General features: G+C 36.9%; 1 protein-coding gene across 1 annotated transcript in view; it reads left to right on the top strand.

Moving 5' to 3' along the window:
- INPP4B (inositol polyphosphate-4-phosphatase type II B) overlaps positions 1-21,642 on the top strand; it is a 295,785-nt gene that overhangs the window by 205,456 nt on the left and 68,687 nt on the right. The window contains exons 12-14 of the mRNA XM_064416567.1: positions 4,316-4,420; positions 9,133-9,241; positions 17,274-17,451. Coding sequence (XP_064272637.1) covers positions 4,316-4,420; positions 9,133-9,241; positions 17,274-17,451 — 392 coding nt within the window. The remainder of the gene's footprint in view (positions 1-4,315; positions 4,421-9,132; positions 9,242-17,273; positions 17,452-21,642) is intronic.

Here is a 21,642-nt window from a genome sequence, read left to right as displayed (position 1 = left end):
CATATGATCTTGTAAATAGTCCTGCTCCAGCTTTCTTGTAAGCTCTCTCCATGTTCTGAAAGGTTGCAATTATGTCAGCCTGAAATCTCTTTTCCAAGTTGAACTATTCCAATAAGCATCTCTGTGACCTCCTCTGGACTCACTCCAACAGGTCCATGTCCCTCCTGTGCTGGGAGCCCAGAGCTGGATGCAGAGATGCTTGGTCACAGAAAAAGAGAAATCCTATTTTAGTGTATGAAGAAAAACCAGTCTCTAACTGAAAGTAAGCTTTTTGAAAGCAATTGATCAACTGCTTAAATATTTGTTGAGGGGAAAAAAGCTCTTGTGTTGCACTAAATGTTGTATAATAATTTCTATTTTATTTGCAGAAGTGACATTTATTGTATTTAAGATTGTTTGCCATCATCAGAATATCCCAGTTCCAATTTTGGCAGCTACTGTCTAACGCAGTATGACACTTCCTGTGATTCTGTTTTAAATTATATATATATATATATATATATATATATATATATATATATATATATATATATATATATATATATATATGTATTTTCAATCTTTGGCTAATTGATCTTGAAAGCACTCCGTAAAGTGTCATAAACAAGCCAATAAATATAAATACAGATAATGATGGATCCAATGTAATGATTATAACATGGAGGAAAATATTGAAAGGATGATTTGAGAATAGAAAAAATAGACAATATAATCTATTAAACATAATTCCTGTGAGACCTGTATTGTGCAAAGTGTCTTTCTAAAGAGTTTATAATGTTAAAGGACCCATCTTAATTGGGTCTTGGGAGAAATAATGTGGGCCTGGGAAACTGAGATTATCCAGGAGGAGCAAATCAGCACATATAAAAGAGAAGGGACATTTATCAGAAAACAAAGCAACCTAATAATTGTAGAAAAAAGAGAAATAACCACAAGGCTTAAATGGTTTCATTTCTTCTCTATAAACAGTACACTTTTTATAACTTAAAAAACCAAGATCATCGTCTTTGATTAGAAAAGCAAGCCAGACATAGATTTGACTGCATACTGTAGTTGTACAAGTAGTTATGTTGGGAGCACATTGTAGCTACTTGAAATTCAAGTACTTATGAAGTAGAAATTGCTAAGATTAAGGATGTGAGCACAATTTTAATTCAGACTTTTCAGGTCAACATATTTCAAGGCATGCTAAAAACCATTTTGCTTTTCAGTTTAGGCAGTGCAGGTGTCTTTCTTCATCTTAGAATGTTGCCTGAGTTTGGGCTGAATTGTTCAGAAGGGCAGATAGCACCTGCAAATAAAAATTCTCAAAAATATTCTCATGCTTCCCCAACACAATCTCATGTTGGGCTTTTTGAGTGATACCCACTTCAACTCAATGAAACTATTTGTGGAATTTAGTGGAGAAGGCTGTTAGGAGACCACTTAATTTCTTTCTGAAATTGAGAGATTGCTGTGGAAGTATGAGGAAACCACATTAGTGTTAGACAGCAATTTTGCTTTACCAGCATATTTATTGAAAATGGATGTTTAAGAAGGTTAAGACTATTTTAGATTTGAGTTGTTTTGGCAAACACTTATCCTCAGTAATGGGAGAATTTTAGAGAATGTAAAGCATTTTATTGTAAGGAAACATACCAGGAAGATATAAGGGTTAGGAAACAAAAACCCCAATAATTTTAAGTAAATCTCAAGCACAGATTTGGTGATATTGGGAGGGAGTGGAACTTGGAAAATTATTTGTTGGTTTCAGTTTGACCTGAAATCATCCCCAAATGATTTCTGCTACTCCCCAACTTACTTTTTCTTTGGTTTCAGTCATCAAACAGAAAAATCTATTCTTCATCCACCCCGAGAAGTGGAAAGAAAGACAGTCAAGGCTAAGGCAATTGAATGTTGTTCTCAAAAACTGGACACTATCCCTGCCTCTGTTGCAAAGCTCCTATGTGGGCAAGTCAGACTTGAGAAGTGGTTAGTGTGTTCTTTTATGGAAGCCTGGCACTAGACACAAGTTGTTTTGCAGAAGTGCTTGGTACTTATGGATGCAATTCAGCCCAGCGGGAGCTGTGCTTCCAAAATGGAATGTGATGTTGCATTATAATGAGTGTTCTGCAGGACAAGTTCTGCCATATCTTATATTGATGCATTGTTTCTTAAATGTTTATTCCCTGACATAAGGATGTGTGAAATTGTAACTCAACGAATTAAAATTATTTTATCAAAATTTGTAAAGTCCTTAGAGGCTGTTAATATGTATATAATAGACAGGTTTGAGGAGATGAATAACCTTGACTTTGAGGAAGGTTTGAGCAACATGTTAAAATCCTGAATGAATACTGAAATAAAAGTTGGAAACAAGATATTGAATCACTGCTTTTAAATGGAGCAGCAAAGACACTGAACATTCAATGAACTGGTAAAAGCTCATAAATGATGTATTATTGAAGCCCATTTCACAATTGTTCTTCAGGTGGATGTTAGATGAATGTTGCATCTATATTCTGGTATTTCCTAACTTTGAAGAGTTTGATCTTGCAACAATAATAACAAGAACTGTTTTAATTGAGAGAATGTTTCTTTTGGTTTTTTTTAGTTCTTAAATTAAACTTAAGAAGTTACTTAAAAACAGACTATACTTAAAGATAGTTTTATTGTATGGATGCTGTTGGTAAATGCAGATAGAGATGTTAATTCCACTGCATGGATCTCATACCTGAGCAAATCTAGTGAGTGATAGCAGCTGGGTGGTCCTTATCCAGTAATTTTCTGGCACTGGATGGGAAGGGATACCTGCTTCACAGGTCTTCCCTGAAAAAAGGAAAAACACAATTCAGCAATGCTGCATATCTTGTGCTCCTGCTCAGGGTGAAGTGTTCTCTTGAGCGCAGGCTCTTCTCCCTCCTACTATTCTTTCACCTGTCCTTTTAATCTGCTGTCATCTTATGCTCCCCTTGTTCAGCCAGTGTCTCCTTGTCTCAGGTCCATTATCAATCCTTAAGCTTTGAACTTGGTCTCAGCTGAATTCTCAAAAATGATCTTCCCTCCTTCTGTTCTGTTTCCAAATTACTTAAGAGTCTCCTTCCCCGCCCTATTCTCATTTATTTTCTGATAGTTTGCGTTGCCTTTGCTACCACCCTAATTGTCTATGTTTTTCAGATGCATCATCAACAGCTCCTGATTTCAATCTGCATGATGGGGCTTCCTGTCTAATCTAAAATTTTGAATCCTGTGACTTGCTTTTCTTCCTGGCTTTGCTCTTCATCTGTATTAAATTATTATTTTAAGTTCCTAAACTTCGGGAGCAGCCTAATCAAGCTTGGCTGGTCTGGAGCATCATTGGTGCCCTCTGGAAGAGTGGTTTATATTGGGAGGCTCAGTGTTTAGTCCTGCTGGAAACTATGGCAGTTTCAACAGAAAAACACTAGCAAGTCTTGACTGATCAAGCAAAAAACAATTTAAAATATTTCCTTTAAATTTTTGTGTGTTTGTTTCAAAAAAAGGCTGAACCTTGGAAAAATTTATTTAAAAATTTTATTTGAATGAGAGGAATTTTAGTTCTAATAATTAATAGTTGGCAAAATGATAGGGTGTTGAAAAATTGGCCTAGGTAAACATTGGGCTGCCTGAATTAGAAGACAAGGCCACCTATCTTTCCTAATCTACACCCTTTTATTTTATACAGATTCTGTATCGAATATCTTCAGGTAAATTATATTTTCATATTCTCAGACTTTAATTATATTCCTTTACACTACCATAAAACTACTCATAATGTAATGTTTTGGAAACATGCAGCCACATTCATATTTTTTTTGTTTTTCCAAGGCATCATGCCTCCTGTGAACAAATATATGTCTTTCCTTAAGATAGTTTGTGTTTCTTTATTTGAGCTTTCTAGGAAGAATGCATAGCCTATTCAATATAATACTTTGAAGAAAAAAATCTGACTTGGAAATATGCAGTGCTATCATAGTTCTGTAACCTTGCGGTTTTAGCACAGAATAAACATAATGCATATTAACTGCTACATTGTCTCCAGCAGACTCTACAGACTGATTTCAGACAGCAGGGAAAAGTATCCATTTCCTAGAATAAAAAAATTAGATTGCTCTGTGAATTATAAACTGGTTTGTTGTTTCCAGTATGGATATGTGCTGAGAGTCAGATAGTGAACCTTTCATCTCGTAATTTATAATTATCCGTTGAAGGTAAATTAAAGACAACTCCTCACATACAAGTATCATCCTCGCTTTAAAAGGAATACAAAAACATCTGGGTGCTTAAGACAATGATTCTTTAAACTTTTGTTTTTCAGGTTCTTCCTTTAAGTCAAGCTGTAGCAAAGGAGAAAAAACACTAGAATTCATCCCAATAAATCTTCATCTGCAAAGAATGCATGTGCATAGTCCTCAATTCAAAGGTAAAGAAATTCCCCAAGTGTGACAAAGTATGCTTTGAAATACAGTTTCACTGAAATTTAGAAATCATGTCCAAAGTCAAAACTCTACAGGGAGTTTCCCTGCCTCATCTTCTGATGCCACAAGTTGTGGACGTTTACTTACTTACTTACATCTTGGAAAACTAAGGGCTGATTAACTAAATTCCTTTCTAAAAATGGATTCCAGGGATGTGCTCATTTTGTTCCTATGACACTTCAAGCAAATAAGTAAGTGCAGAATATACGCTCACTGAAATGTATTGGTAACCTATGCATGGTTAAAAATATTCTGTTGTAGCAGTGCAGAACTAATACTGTCATGATTCGTAGTGACACACTGCACAGTGCTCAGTAAGATTCAGGTCCTTCTCGCACACCCACTTAATTGTTCATTGTGATCCATAATGCTGTAAAAGCCATGCTGTAATGCTCTTGTTTTAAGGTGGTTTTTCTTCTTACCCCACTCCCAAACCCATCACCACCAGAGATAGTGATAGTGCACAATACAGTACTTTCCCTCCCAGAGCATGCTGGGATGAGCTCACCTGCCCTGGTGATGGGAGTTACATGGTTCCATAAAGGACAGTATTACTTCTAAACCTAATTTATCCTATTTCTAAAGAAGTTGTAGTGAGCCCAGCACTGCTTGGTTCTAAATCAGCTTATGCAGTGCTACTCTGTCATGCCCACCTACTCCATGTAAGTGTTTCCTCAGAGTTAGTGAAAATACCTCACTGGTTATTGTTGAGTTTGCAGGGGTCCCCAGGAAGAGGTGAGAGATGAATCTGACTCCATGTTCTCAGAAGGCTGATTTATTATATTATGATATTATATTATATTAAAAGAATGCTATACTAAAACTGTGCTAAAGAAAGAGAAAGGATAAATCAGAAGGCTAACAAGAATGAATAATAAAAACTCGTGACTGCTGCCAGAGTCCCAACATAGCTGGACATGATTGGTCATTAAGTTAAAACAATTCACATGAGACCAATCAAACCACCTGCGACATTCCAAAGCAGCAAGACAGGAGAAGCAAATCAAATAATTATTATTTACATTTTCCTCTGAGGCTTCTCAGCTTCCCAGGAGAAGAATCCCGAGCAAAGAGATTTTACAGAAAATATCATGGTGGCAGATTATGCTGAAAATACTGCAAACTTCCAACATTACCTGGAAAGGGAGATAACTTTCTGTAACATCTTTGGTTCTTTTTAACACAGAAATCTGTTGTTGCCAGTTGCGTATGATTTTAGCAGCTTCCTTTACAGATCAAAGATTATACTGATACATATATATGACCAAATCATGGCACAGTGAATAATTTGTTGATAAATTGAGGTCTGTTGAACTTGCTGTCACTGCAAACACAGAAATTGCATGCTGTAAGGTTTTTGCCTTATTAATACACTCTACACCTAAGATTGCAAAACAGTAAGTACAAACAGTGGTAAAACTTCTGATGTTCTGATGTTCATCCACTTCTAAGTTGAGACTAGGGCCTTCCAATTATCTGTTAGATATGGGTTGGTTCAATATTTTGTTGCTTCTTTTACTAAAAAACTGTGCCTCCAAATATTTCAGCAAGATGGGCATTTATAGTGACATAATGTGATAGCACAGATTTTAATTTAATGTTTTCAAGTTAATTAGTTAACTCAAAAGGATTTTTAGGTTTGTAATGGTGGCCAGAAGCTTAACATTGTCTTTTCAAGAAAACCTCTTTGTGAACAGGTCACTGTATGTCTGTTTGCTAAATAAAATGGAATGAAATATGTGACTTACTTAAGCACCCACAACTTTTATAGTACTGGAATTTTGTTTTTTTACGAATTTTCTGCCTTTTCCAAAACCATTTTGCTTGGGTGACATGGATAATCCATAATCAAACAGAAAGAGATAAATGTTAGAATTGTTGTAGTTGTCTTCTAAATATGGATCTTTAAATTATAAAACTCTGCCTCTATTACTTAACTAACATTCACTGTGTCTTGTATTAGATATATAGAGTCTAAACAGTTTCTAGCAATTGCTAATCAATCTGGACTAGGCAGTACTTCCATATTAAGTGGGTCTTTCTCAGCTCATGCTTTGCTTGGCATATATCAAAGGACACCTGGAATATAACCAGGAGAATGACATTGGAAGGGGGAGAATAAAAGCTCATAGAGGTGGCATTTAAACAAGCTAATGATCCATGGAGGTGTCATTAACCCTTACACTATCAGATATCTTAATTTTGGGAACACAAGATAGGTTTTAATCTCATCTATTGTATATACACATTGGTATGTGTTTTCTTTGTGTTTGACATGTATAATACCAGGTGTACTTTTCCTGAACTTTTATTTGGCTTGTTATTGGGTACTGACATGGAAGAGAAAGTGTGCTTAAGCTTTCAGTAGGAATAGCTTTGAGAAAAAGAGTATTTTCCTATGGGTCAATGGTATCCTTATCCATTTGATAAACACCACATTGTGCTCTGTTCATCATACTAGAGAGATTAAATCTATATATTGACATAGCTTTGCTTTTGTTCCTGTTTACAATATGTGCTTGTTTTAAATAGATTGATGAACTGAAGTGGTTTTTGTTTTGCATCTGGCCAGTTTAAGACACTGATTGCCTCCTGTGGAGGAAGGCAGGTTGACTCAAAATTGGAATTGAGATGTTCTTGACAGCAAGCTACAACTCCTGTGGTGCTCTGCTGCCTTTTAAGCTCTGTCTTCACTTCAAAGGGGTGTCAGCAGTAGCCTGCACTTGCTTGATGGTTATGAGTTACTGGAGCACTCCTGCAGCAGTGCACTGATGCTGACACTACATGTCCTTCACAAGGAGCTCCACTGATGTGTAAGTAGAGCACATCACAAGGCATTTCTCCCAAGCCATGCAGCACTTTCTGCTGCACTGTGCTCTGGAAAATGGGAGTGAGATTGGCCTGTACCCATCACCAGGTGTGGGTGTTTGCTCCTCATCCTTTGCCATCCTCACTCTCCCATGTAGGTTGTGTGAGGCAGATACTAAGCTGTGCTGGGTGTGTTTCTGTCTCAGACAGCTGCTCCTCTACCATGCTGACAAGAGACCATAGGCTGAATAAAGGCTCCCTTCTGGATAAATCCCCCCACCTCCCAAAGTAACTATAAGCAGGGTCATGTCTATTTTTAAAACAGTCAGAAGCAGGTTTAGACTTTTAAATGTTTTCCTGTTGTTTCATGAGTTATCTCTAAACATATTCAGAACCCTGATGAGTTCATCTCTTACCTTGATTTCAAGCCACTGCTGTTTTAAGCAACAGAACTTCTTGTTGTCAAGTACTAGTGGAACTCTAATAGCCGAAGAATATGTATTATGAATAAATCTGTATTAAGACCTGAAAGAATGGGCTATTTAAGAATCTTGAAGCTCACCTTAGGCTAATGAAATTATGTCACTTCTCCTTTTAAGTGGATATTGAAGAGTCACCAGCTCATTAGAGTTCAAATCAATTTGAGCAAATATGTTCTGAGATTCAGCTCAGGAAGTAAAGCATAGTTCATTAACTGTGAATCATTTCTACAGTGTTCATGCTTCTGGGGATATTTATCATCAGAATGCAAGTTCTGTTTTAGGAGAGGTCCAGATTTTAATTTACATGGGAAACTTCTTTGATGAATAAAACAGTTCTCAAAAAACATCCTGTTTCCTTTAAGAATGAGGCATTCTGAACTGTATTTTTATACCTCCAGTGAATTCAGGTACAAAACAGGTACTCATGTAAATGTAAATTTAAACTTAGAAGAAATAGTTATGTGGTGTGGGGTGTAATTAAGTCTTCATCTCTGCACTGACAATCAGTCACAAGCTCTTTGAAAAATGATGTTTCACCTCCAGTTCTGTAAGCATATATCCACACAAAAAGTTCATCCCCTATGCCATAAGGCATCAGGTATATACAGCAGGAGACAACAGATTGTTTTCTCAGCAAGAATTTCATTAGTATGGTTTATCTCCTATTCTGGTAGCTTCTCAGCTGTGAACAACTGACTTTCTCTGTGTTTATAAACATATATAAAAAGTGTATGTCATAGAGCAGGGCTCACCAATTTAGCATTAAACACCATTATATCTGAAAGTACAGTAGCATTACATCTAAACAAATTCAAACTAGAAAAGGAATTGGGAATGCAGTGAATTCATTGTCACTTGAAATCTTTAAATCAAGACTAGATGCCTAAACAAAGACATGCCTTCACTCAACCAAGAGACAAGCTTGATGGAGGAATTATTAGCTGTAATTCTGTAATCTCTATTATTCAGTGAGACTATTCCATCATAATGGTCTCTTTTGACTCTAAAATGCTTGAATCTATGCATCTCAACATGACTACAAGTTAAATAATGAAAGTGACAATAAAATGAAATACACAATGGACCAATTTACTTGGCAGCTTTGTAAACTGCAGAGCTGGAATATTGCTCTATACAGTGGCACATAATTTAGATATAGCCATAAATCAAATGAACTTTTTAAAGTGTGCAGGTGGCTGTATAAAAAGATTGATTAGCTCTGGGGCCTCCTTGGGACATGGATTATCAATTATTCCCTGGAAATTATATAGACTTATCCTTACTTTTTGTGGAGTAGATGTCACAGTGTTGCCATGACTTGGGGATAGGAGCATTCAAATGTCTGTGTTCCTCTATTCCCATTCCAGATGCTCTGTATGATGTTATCACTGTGGGAGCCCCGGCAGCACATTTCCAAGGATTTAAGAATGGTGGGCTCCGGAAACTGCTGAGTAAATTTGAGGCAGAAAGACGAAAGTAAGTATTCTTTCTGGTAGCTGGGAAAATACCATTAAGGTTGCGTTAAAATGTTGTCAGTTCACTGAATAGCGAAACAGTTTATCCTGCTGAATGAATGGAAGATTAAACACTACTAGGATTGGACATTGCATTCATAAAATATTTCCTTTTTTTTCCCTGCTTTGATGAAAATTGAAGCACAGTCTACTTTTAGTGTTAAGACTAATTTTGAATAAACACGGGAAATTACCTCAAGCTGTGCCAGGGGATGTTCAGGTTGGGCATCAGGAAGGATTTTTTCATTAAAAGGGTTGTTGTGCATTGGAACTTGCCAGAGAAGTGGTGGAGTCATCATCCCTGGAAGTGCTCAAGAAGAGACTTGGCACTTGGTGCTATGGTTTAGTTGATATGGTGGTTCTGTCAAAGATGGAACTCAATGATCTTGGAGGTCTTTTGCAATCTTCATGACTCAGAATTGTGATATTTTTCCTCATATTTTAGGAAGCTGGAGGTATATCAGTACTTGAAAAGCTGCGGTTCAGAATGAGGCATTTGGCAATTGTGCTAAGACGAACTCACCTCTAGACAATTTTTAAATACAGAAACTGTAACTTAAGATAGCAACTTTACTTCTGACAGGTCTGGGTGCATGCTAAGATAAAAATATTTTCAGTACACTGTGAAAAAACAAACTAATCTTATTCTTCAGAAAGCCAAAATAAGACTAATCAAAAATAAACGTTTCAGTTTATTGTGGAGCTCAAATGCTTTGTTCACTGTTGAACATGCACAAAAGTGTTAGTTACATATTTTCCTAAGAATTGGATGTATTTGTGTTTGTTGCTGTGGCTGTTCAGATTTTCAGGCAGGCACAATTGTCACTGGCAGAACCTGTAGTTGTGACTGCTCAGTGCTTCAATTGGTGGTTCTAACTATGGTGTTACAGTGTTCCAAAGAGAATGCAGGAAGGAAGTACTCTGATCTAAATTATCATGACAGGCCACAGAAAAATAATTCCATTATATTCAATGCTCAAAAAAGTTTCATGGATAAGTATTGTAAAGGAAAAAAGGAAAATTATTCAAATCTGCTGTTGACTTCTAGGTTGAATAGGAGTTGGCATTAATATTAAAATCAAACAAAACCCAGCAGATCTAGTTGCTTTGAAAGCTGTATTAATGGGGGGGTCTTGCTTGCACTACACAGTATAAAAACCCTGTTAAATCTTCAAATATCTTTCATTTCCCTGACCACCTCTGATGCTGAAACCTGCCAAATGAAACATATACATCATGTTGATCACATAAGGCACATCAATGAACTCTATGTTAATATTCTGCTGTCAGCAAACTGGTAGGGGCAGCCTTATCCCCATCATATGAAGGCCTACAAAGTACATGTTTTCTGCTGAAGAAAATGTCTGAAGACATTTCTTAAAGTATCTGTTCCTTTACTATCTGATTAATGTAGTTGCAATAGTGGTTTGTGGATTTTTATCATAATAATTTATAACTGAAGCCGCAAGATATAAATAATATAATAGATGTAATCCTTTAAAGTCATATGATATACAGTTCTCACAGTGCTCAGCTTTCAGAAGATGAACCATTTCTTGCTACCTCAGTCCTGCAGCATATCCATGCTGGCAAAGTGCGACTGCCGAAAATGGAGGATAGCTGTGAGACAAATTATTCTCTGTGGTTTCCCTTCATTGGAGAAAAGAGAAAATGCCTTATAGGGAAGAGAATGTCTTCCTGGAAGAACACACATTGCAGTATCTCATAGGAATCACTAGACATTGCCCATGTTTCTTAGTTGCTGGTAATAGAGGGGAGGAGATGATGGGTGAGAGCTTTGTGCAGGTTCTATCAAGGCATTTCAGGCCTATGTCAAAAGCCTGCACATCATTTTACATTTGCTCTGCTGTTTAGATTTTCCTGCATCCCTCAGAAACACCCGTGTTTTGGCAATTTTTAAGGACAGGGTACAAGAAGTTTACTCTGACAGTTCCCTTTATGTTCCTTGGCTCTCCTGGAAAAGCAAAAGTCTGTCTTCAGGATGACGTAACTAGGGTGGTAGCTATGTTACTATTCTGTTACTATCATGTGTTCCTAAAAAATTAGCCTGAGTCAGTCTAGGAAACTGAAGTTTGAGCACTGAAAACAGTGCACTGCAGTTTTCAGCTAATCACTGGCCACAGCTGGGGAAGTGGTCACTTGTGTATGAACTTCCACAAACCGGAAACCAGGAAGCCTCTAAAATCATCTTTCCTGCTATCTTTTAGAGCAGCTCAGAGAAAACTCCCGTGTTTTGGTTTTTCAGCTTCAAGAATGTGTGCAAGTTGAAAGACAGGAGTAAGCAAGCTCTCAATACAATCTCACTTAATGAATATTCAGGAGGGGGTCTTCTTTAAATACATGAGAGGACCATTCTCAATCTTATAATGGAGACATTTATTTCACTGTGGCGACATCAACAGTTTTTTTTGCTGTATAAAGATACTTTGAGGACACATAGTGTCCTCAAAGGCGTGCCTTTTGCAATTTAAATTTCCTGTTTTACGATGGGGCCAGATTTTCTGAAGATTTTGTTGAAGGAAGTGACGCTTTGCGATATCAGTCAATATACAGAATGAACAGAAAAAATGCAGATTCAGCAGCCACTTTCTCTAGGCTAACTGAGCTGAAGACTTAGAGCAAGATGTGGGAAGAGATTAGTTCTCAGCCAGTCCTGGTAGCTTTCAAGATGTGACAGAATTGCCTTGCATGTCTTTGGCCTTCAGTCTGATTGTTAGAACAGTTTATCAAAATATTCATCAGTGGCAGCATATTGCAATATATTTCGTGCTCAGTCTTAGACTTGTGGAATTAACAGACAAAGAGGAGTGGTTATCTGGTAGCATTGGTAGTTGCAAAACAAAAACAAAACTGGGACGTATGTTTTGTGAAAGTTTATCAAACAGAAGAATGTGGAAATGTGTATCTGAAGATAGTTTGGGCATGTTTTCTATTACACAGAATTTGCATCTTTGTGCAGACACAAAGGGAAAGCCCTGTATAATAATATTTACCAAACATGCAGTTTTTGCAATTCTTCTCTCATTTATTACCATCAGGAATGTCATATCCAATTTTGTAAAAAGGTATATTAAAAAAAAAAGGTTTGAAATAAGAACAAGAAAGGCTTTTCTTTAGGTGAAAAATATGGAAATTTCTGGTATATGATCTGAAGCCCATTCCATTGCATACTATTATACTTCATCTGTACCAAAGACACAGATCAAAGGCCCTTCCACTGTAAACATGAGTCAAGTCTATGAGTCATGGCTCTAGTATGTCTGTCCCTTTAGTAGCAGGTAGTGAATTTCATAACACAAGTAAGAACAATTGATACTTTTTAAAATTTTTGTTTAGCCATGATAGCATTTACATTAGAATAAATTAAATAGGATGATTAAAATATGGTAAATAATTGCAGAATATTAATTACTTGTGAATGACATACATTTATCTTAGAATATTTTTCATTATTCTGTATGGGTATATTTTTTTATTTTTTTTCCTTTCCTATATCTGTATAAAAGAAAAAGTCAGGCATTTGTTCATACAGTCTCTTTTGGCTTGACAGTATAGATTATTTCTCCTTCCAGCAAATGGAAGGGCTTGTCTTCTCGTCAGTCTGGATGGCACAACAAATTATTGTTTTTAGAGCTCAGCTGTGCAGAAACATTTAAATCAGATATTCTCTAAGTTATACCCATATAGTGTCTCACTGATTGAAGTGTTCATAAATCAATTCAAGATACACAAAGGACCTTTTTTCTTATTTAAAATCTAATTTAATCATCTCTGTTTTAACCAAAACACATAGACTTATAATTGCAAAATTTTAATGCCCCAACTCTAACCATCAAGACAAAGAGGTATGTACAAGCTGCATTAGGTGCTGTGATTCACTGTGGATTTATACTTAATTTCTAGCAAGCTGTTTAGAAATTATCCTGCTTTAAATTTGCAAAATGTTTAAACTAGAACACTACTGAAGAAGACTTTCTGTTAGTTTTTTTTCTCCAATGCTGTAATAATTTAATTAATTTAATTTGGTTTTGAACAGTCTGAAAGGACTATTTCTGTTTGAGGCTCAGTTTTTTGTAAAAAATGAGGTGTGCTCCTTCAGTAAGGTAACTTTTTGGTGACCAGAGATTTTATTAATGTTGCAATATTCTGTGTTCCTATTGCCTGAATGTTGTAGCCTTCAACCCATTCCCATTCTCTGAGGAATCAGAAATGCCACCATTACACAGAAAGTCCCAGAGATATTGCAATAATAAAGATCTGTGTTTGATCTAATTGTAATCTTTCTTCTCAAAGGAAATGCCTGCCATGCCTAACACTTTTCATGTGCTTCTTTGCTCACTTTACCCTATTTTTTGCATGTATACATGTGTGTGAGGAAGAGAGATTGGACTTCATTGAGTTAGGAATGAAGAAAAATAGAGAAGCAGCAGGAAACGTGCTATGCATACAGCCTTAGCTATTTGCCTCAAGATGAGGATTTGTGGACATTTGGCCATCATAGACAGAACTAACAGCATCATTCCATTTTCCTCATATTCAACATCAGAATTTCCAAGGTGGCAAGGGAATCTTAAGGAAATAAAAAAAGAAGTAATACAAACTTCTAGTTTCTTTCAAACCTGTTTCCATAACCTCAGCACTGATCATCTGGTTTAGTTTCATTTCCTGAGATCATGAATTATCCAGAGTTTTTTATGTAGCAATTTATTTTTGATCATAAGTTCCCTCTTTAGACAGAATGCATATGATCCATAAGTAAGCCACTGAATCAGTATCTTCAGAAATGTAGATACAATTCAAGTTATCTAGGGCTAGATGTACTTGCTGTGTATGCTTTAACTATATTCTTGATGCTAATGTCTCTGGGTTTGGCTGTGGAAAATTGGAGGTCAAATGTTCATTGCTGGAAGACTGAGCCAGTCCCAGATGGTGACAATTTAACTCAGTGACACAAATTATGCAGTTAACAGCGGGAATGGGGTAACTCAGAGGTTCATTATAAATTAGACATTTACCATACTGCAGTATTTATTCTCAGGCAAAAACTCTGTTAATCTAGAATTAAAATGTAGCCAATTTAATATTAATTGAAATGTCTTGGTTTGAAAGACAGGTGTCTGCCAAAGAAGGCAGGAACCTCCCTTGGAATAGAAAATATGACCCCCTACCCTCCAAATGATTGTAACGTTGAAATTACAGGGCTTTTAGGCAAAGACGTGGAAAAAGGAATAACACTTCTTTACTAGAATATGCATACATAAATATAAACATATTTTTTAAAAAAATGTGTATATATATATATATATATAAATATATAAAAATATATACATATATATATATATAACATGGCAACAAACAACCACAACAGCAGCACTACAAGCAGAACAGAAGCAGAAACCCACCTGCATCTGTCTCCCCTTCACCGAAAGGGAAAGAGGCAGCGTTCAACATGTGACAGAATTGCCTAGCAGATGAGGGAATGTCACTGACTTGTAAGTAATGATGTCTTTTTATGAAGGGTAAGGCCACAGTAAACCTCATCCAGTCATAGATGCAACAGTGTGAAGACAACAGTTAGAAACTTCAAATACTCCCAAATGTGTTGTTTCTGAAAAATAATTACTCATTTTTCTAGGGGGCTGGAGGAAGTTGCCCTCAAATTATGACAGAAACTAAATATTTGAAGTTGTGTCATGCTTACTAGGGTTCTGGAAGTGTTTAAATTATCCAAATAATTGCCAGTCTGGTAATATAATTCATTCTGAAGAGTCATTCTCTCTTCACTAATTCCTTTACTTAAAAGCTATAATATTTACTTAATTGCAGTGAGAACTGCCCCACACCTTTGGTGTCACTCTGCCCTCTTTCTTACAGTGGTGTCTGTAGTTTTTCTGCTGCAATATTCAGTGAAGCTTAGAGCTGTGGGAGATCAGTGAAGATTATCTGGGATCTAAAGACTGAGGGAAATCCCAGAAAGGAGTATGTGCATGGTGAGCTTGATAACAGCATTAGCCAGATTCTGCCTGCAAAAAAGACTGTTTGATAAAGGGAGGGAAAAGCCTGATGGGGAATTAGAGAAGTATCAAGACTTTTAAGATTATGTCTTCACTGCAATTAGAATAAACTATTACTCTTTGTCCCTGCCCTATCTACTGGGCCTGGCTACTTGAGTGTTCCAGTGAATGTAGTGCTAGGTCTGACTCTGGAAGTCTGTCTCACTAACAATGTATCCACCTCGAAGGCAGAACTGTGGCAGTTTCCTTATTACTCTGAGGGACAGAGATTTGTTTGGGCTTTTTCCCCTAATTCATGAGGAGAGAGTTTATATTATTAATTTTGCTGAAATACTCAGAATTATGACTTCTACTAGCCATGAGTCTAGTAGACACGAGTAGCTCATTTAGGTTGGAGATGCGTCGTAATTTAGATGTGGCTGGTAGCATGGCTGAGCTTTGCTCACTTAGATGCCATTCATCCTGACTGGCTCTGCAAAGAATTGTATCTAGGAATGAAGACATTGGTGAAAGACCAATGGTGAAAGAAATATATATTGGGTATAGGGGGATAGAAGAATAGAATTGGGTATTGAGACTGTAACTCAGCAAAATATGTAAGCAAGAGCTTTAATTGTAAGACTGCTTGAAGCTATCCTTATTTGCCAGAATCATAGAAAATGCTGAATTGGAAGGGGCTGATCAAGATTTAGTTTCTAATTTGTAGAAAACTAACGAGAAGGAATTGGAAGTGACTCAACGAACGATACAAAGGGGAAGTAGGGGGAATGAAGAGATCTGGATAAAGACTGAAATGAAATGCAATGCATAAAGTTCAGAGGATTGAACAAGTGTCAATATTTTGTCTTGGTATGCAAAATTAAGAAAGAAATTAGTGGTGAAAGGGCTGAAGGGACTGAAGTACTTATGATGAAAAAACACAAGAGGAGAGAAGGGAGCTACAAACACTAGCAGCTGGGACTAGTATGTACATTTCTCTGACTTTGGTGATGTGCCAGGAGGTGGTTTCTTTTTTTCCTGTTCTAATCCGAAGCTGCAAAATATTTTGGTTAGTTTCTCTGAAAGACTAAAACAAGGCTTTATAACAGGAAGAGTTACATACAAGAGGTTCAGGTGAGAAGCTGTGCACTACAGGCATGAGCCAGTGGGTGCATGCATGCTGACTGAAATAGTGTTTGAGAACAATGGTATAAGAGGATATTGCATAATTTCTAAGGAGGAGAAGAGGAAAGAGATAGAAGTCCTGCAAAAGAATTGCAGTAGTTTGAGCAGTTGAAAGTAGGAAGTTTGTAGTGTGCATATTGTGTGGTTTTGAAGTAATTCACTTCCACACCCCACTGCTGTGTCTCTTCTTGCAAATCAGACACCTGTTTTTTGTTGGAGATAATGCTGTTTATCGTCACTTCCTGGACATCACTGAGGCTAATCATAAAACATTGTGGGCCACTGAGGCTAATCAAAAACACAGTGTGGGCCACAATTGATCAATTAAACATTAATGGCCCATTTTGAAAGACTTAGTGAGGTAGTTAATACTCTTTTGGGAAGTTCAGTTGGAAAAATAAGGAGCCTTATGCTCTTTGATATTATTACCTGGCTTTGTCAAAGATTTTCTATCTCTAGAATTACCATATTTAAAAGAAACACATAAAAATATGGGGGTTTTATGTTCAGATCAGTCCCTCAAAGGAATTTTGTACTGTATTACTTGGGGCATGTGGTGGTGGGCAGTCTGCTTTATGCTACTGTTCAAGGAAAGGTTTGTTTTTACCTGTAAAGGCAGGAGCATTTCAGTGGTGTCTATGAAGTTCAGGCATCTGGCTTTTTTTTTTTTTTTTTTTTTTTTTTTTTTTTTTTTTTTTTTTTTTTGCAAAAGTAGTGGCAAGATTTTTAGCACCGTAAGCATTGCTATTAATGGCAGAAATGAATTTGACATTATGTGACTCTCTGTTATCACAGTACTGGATACCAGTGTATTTACTATTCACCTGAAAACACAGCCAAGGCAAAAGAAGTTCTCAGCAACATCAGTCATCTGCAACCTCTCATATCAAGCCATGCAGACCTGCTGCTTAGCTCTGCAAGCCAACATTCTCCAGACAGCTTGAAGAATTCTTTAAAGATGCTTTCAGAAAAAGTAAGATTCAAATCCTCACTGCAATGGAAAATGGAATAACCAAGTCTCTCTAACTGCTGGGGAGGAAGGGGGGTTTCTGCATCAGGAAATGTTAAATAAACTCAGCTAAAATAAGCATCAAAATGTTGTTATTAGAAAAATAATGTTATTTAGCATTTCTTTAGGCTTTCCATACAGAAAATTAATGAAATCTATAAAGATTGCCTTTATTTAAAAATATTTAATTCCATGTATCTTCTTTATTCTCTAGTGGCCACATACTGGAGTTTGCAAAATATCAAAAATTATAAATAATTTTGTAGTATGAGAAGTCATTATTTTTTAATCTCTTTCTATTATATTTCAAGCTGCTGCTTATGGAAGGTAGTTCAAGCCAGGTTGGTGTATAAGGTTTGGAATAACAGCATGATCAGAAATGGTGATGAAGCCTGGAAGGAGAAGCTGGGAAAATTGCTCTAGAAGATCTCAAATTTTAATTCTCTTTCTCCTATTATATTCATCTGTAGCTGTAGGCTCTTCCTCATTTTAGTTCCTTTAGTTCTACATTAGAGAAGATAATATTTCCCACCGGTCTCACAGACCGATAATGGAGATTAGCTGAAGCCTGTAGTACTTCCCAGCATATGTTATCCTGTAAAAATATGAAGTGCTATAGCTGTGACCTGAGTGGTTGTGAAGAATTTCCCATTTCTCCATGGGCCACCCCTTCAGTAACGTGGTCCCAGTATGGCTTAATAATACGATCAATAACCATTTCAATATATCTTCAGCTATTGGGAAGTGACAGCCCTTGTGGTCTGTTGAGCACCATTACCCCAGTAGTTCCTTGTTCAATGGAGAGTTTAAAATCTGAATATTGAGCTTGGCCACTTGCTGTGAAGGCATTCCAGAAGAGCCATGGGGGAGAGAAACATTGCTTTCAGTTTCAGATGTGTAAATCCACAGTAAATCTGAGAACACTGGAGTCACTGTGAATGTCAGGGATAATGGAAGAAAGCAGAATTCAGCCTGGAAATGAAACAGAAGAATTTAAAATGGGGTGTTGTAGCAATTACAGTGTACCTTTGCATGTAGCAGGGCATTTTTAGCTGTGCATAGAACAGCTGAAGCTTCTCTGTTAGAGGTTAGTTCAAAGCTTTATCCGTAAGCACAGGTAAAGCAAATCAGACAAAGAAGTGTTTGTTCAGAAGATCCAAAGGGTGGTTGCTAAGGAATGTCTGTTTCCTCTGGCCATTTGCCTTTGGGCAGGAGGAGGGGATGATTTCAAAGGGGTTGCGGCAGCCATGGCACTAAAGCACTGCTTGAACTGTGGCCTGCTGGAGATTCTGGCTATAGAAAAGGGACAAAAAAAGACAATTCATTTAGTTTGCAAAAGTCATAGGTATTTTACATTTATGGCTGGTGACTTAGTTGAGTATGTTCATATCAACTTTTCAGGACCAGGATCAAATTGCTGTTAGTACATGAGCTCACCCCATGTACTCCGTGGATGTCTGTCTAGACCTTTAGCTTGGAAGAGATAAATCCAGTTGTCTGAACAACTGCAGCAGGAGTGGTTCAATACCTGCTTCCCTGTCTATCACCAAATTTACTCTTAGGAAAAGAAGGATAATAGAGAAATAGGGTGGATTGCTGAGGAAGCAAGTGTGGTGGGACCAGCTACTTGTAAAGAGAGGAAGAGAGATAGGGAGGAAAGACTGAGAAACAACTTCAGGAAAGGGAAATACCATTTCAAAGCCCTAAACTCAGTGAACCCACACAATACTGAAATGAGATCCGTCATAGTTAATTCAAAGCCTTATATTGCTGTCTTAAAATATTCTGTCTTAGTCTGGTACACTACTGGAGAACCAAGACTACCAGAGTGTTCTTGCTTATGTTTAATACAGAATAGCACATGCTCTGCTGAGTATAATTACATGACACCTACTTGTACTCAAGGCATATGTAGTAGTTCTGCTATTCCATCTTTCCTACACTTTTTACATGTAAAAAATAAATGCTCTTATGTTTTAACTTGATAGAAATTTAGAAATTAAACAGCTCTTTGAAGAAGTCATAAACATGATTTGCCTGGTGATTAAATTCTGCAAGTTTATTAAAAAACATATCACTTGATATATATAATAATTCTTTCTGTAATTATTAGGTAGCAGTGAGTAAATCTGACCTATCAATAATGTGAATTACATTTAAGTGTTCATGTTGGAAATGGAAGGACTGGCTGAATGGATTGGAAATGGAAAATTAAATCATTCCACTGCTGCTTCTTAAATGCATCTTATTTTCTCATATGAAGCATGGTTTTACATCTCCATATATAATTTACAATTTACTGTAGTTTTTTTTTCCTGAGACTAACCTTTTATCAACAATTTTGTTAATTGATTAAGGAAGCCTTTAACTATCAACAAATATATCAGCATTTGCAGCTTGCAGAAGGCTTGATAAATTAATTTTCCAGCTATGCCTATCTTTGTTTGCAGAAATACTCTTTAGCAGAGTATCTTAAAGATTTTGCAGAGTTTTTATTTCTTTGTATAGACTGGTTTTGTGATTTCAGTGCAATTTCATAAATAGTGATGTTCTGCAAATTTAGCTGTACTGAGATGTTAGAAAGTGAGGTTAAAATGTAACTGCTGTGAAACCAATGGGATCCCTGAATGGAATTTAATTACAGGATAACTTTAGTTTCTGCATGAAAAAATGGAGTCTCTCTTCTGTACTGATTTACTTTTAAAAACTGAATTTCCCTATAAAATATTTCCATTTTTTTTAGATATGCATGCAGTTCTTATTTTCAGAGCTGTAGAGATTTATTTGCAGTAAAATTTTCAGCCTTTCCATGTGAAACTATTTAGAAAATATTTTTTTCCTAAACATAATGAAAATGGGAAAAAAGCAGATACTTCTCATTCAAGTACCTAACCCAGCAGCTGGAGCCTTAAGAAAACTGTCAAGTTTTTAGAGCCTTTTTGTCTTAAATATCCGTAAACTTTTGAGAGGGTATTGAGACAGGAAGACAAGAAAAAGAAGTTGAGTAGGAGTGGATACAAAAGGTGAACAGGTAGCATGAAGAAGGGATAGGATAAGAATAGAAGTGCAGGAACTGGGAGAAAAGACTAACAGGAATCTTCTGAGGAGTTCGAGGGAGATGCTTGACACTTGTTTGATTTGGGATTATTTTGCTACTTTTTCCTCCAGTTTTTGCATAAGCAGCACATAAGGGCTGAACGGGGCTTGGCTGGGCAACCCTTATTTCTAGCATTTCCTGCTGGTTTAGGCTGGATCCTCTGACCCTTATCTACATACCTTCCCACATCCCTGTTTAATTACTATTGTGTACACAAAGGCATTTCAGCACCTGAATCTGCCCGCACATGGCAATCCACTATGTTCTGGGATAATAAGGATTTAGTTCCCATGGACCTGGGATAAATAAAATCCCACTGACGTGGGATAAATAAATTCAGGTAATTGTGCTGCGAAAGAAATTTTCAGCCTCCCCTGTGAACCATGACTTCTGTCTGTGGAGGGGAGCTCTGGGTGGGATGTGTGGGATGTTCTATGGCAGCAGGGTGTGCCCTCTCTCCCTGCTCTGACAGATGAACCCTGTTCAATGTTGTTGAAGTAACAAAAATTGGGACTCTTCCGACCTGTTCCTGCGGCTTTGTTAGCTGTTACACCCTGTAGTGAAAGGAAGTGTCTGCTCCTGTTCCGTAGGTTCTGGCAGCTGATGGAGGGAAAAAGCCAAGTCTCCCAGGGGAGATAGGGTGCTGTGTTTAAGACAGAGGAAATGGGCATGTTTGTCACACCGGTGGCTGTTGCAATGGTTGTGTTGTTGCACAAGTGCTGTTGCAATGGTGACAATCTGGACATGGTGAAGCCCATATGCAGAAAGTATTTTACTTTTCTTGTTGAGGTGGAAGGGAGATTAATAATGCAGGAAGGTTGAAGGATTTTAAAAATATGGTAAAATTCCAGCTGTAACAGCCAAATTAGAAAAATGACACAGAGATTGAGTAGCATCTTCTGAAGACCCAAGAAAACTACTTCAGAGTTTCCTTTCTTTAAAATGTACATAAAATCAAGCTTAAAATCAGGTGTCACCTACCATGATATCTCGGTTGATACCTACCAGTAATGAAATTTATCTCTGGAAACACTGCTTTTGCAGATACTGCTATTTCA

Source organism: Passer domesticus, chromosome 4, assembly GCF_036417665.1.
Source record: "Passer domesticus isolate bPasDom1 chromosome 4, bPasDom1.hap1, whole genome shotgun sequence".
In the NCBI taxonomy this organism is placed as follows: Eukaryota; Metazoa; Chordata; class Aves; order Passeriformes; family Passeridae; genus Passer; species Passer domesticus.
Note: the sequence above shows the minus strand (reverse complement) of the source record. Positions and strands in the feature narration are given on the sequence as shown.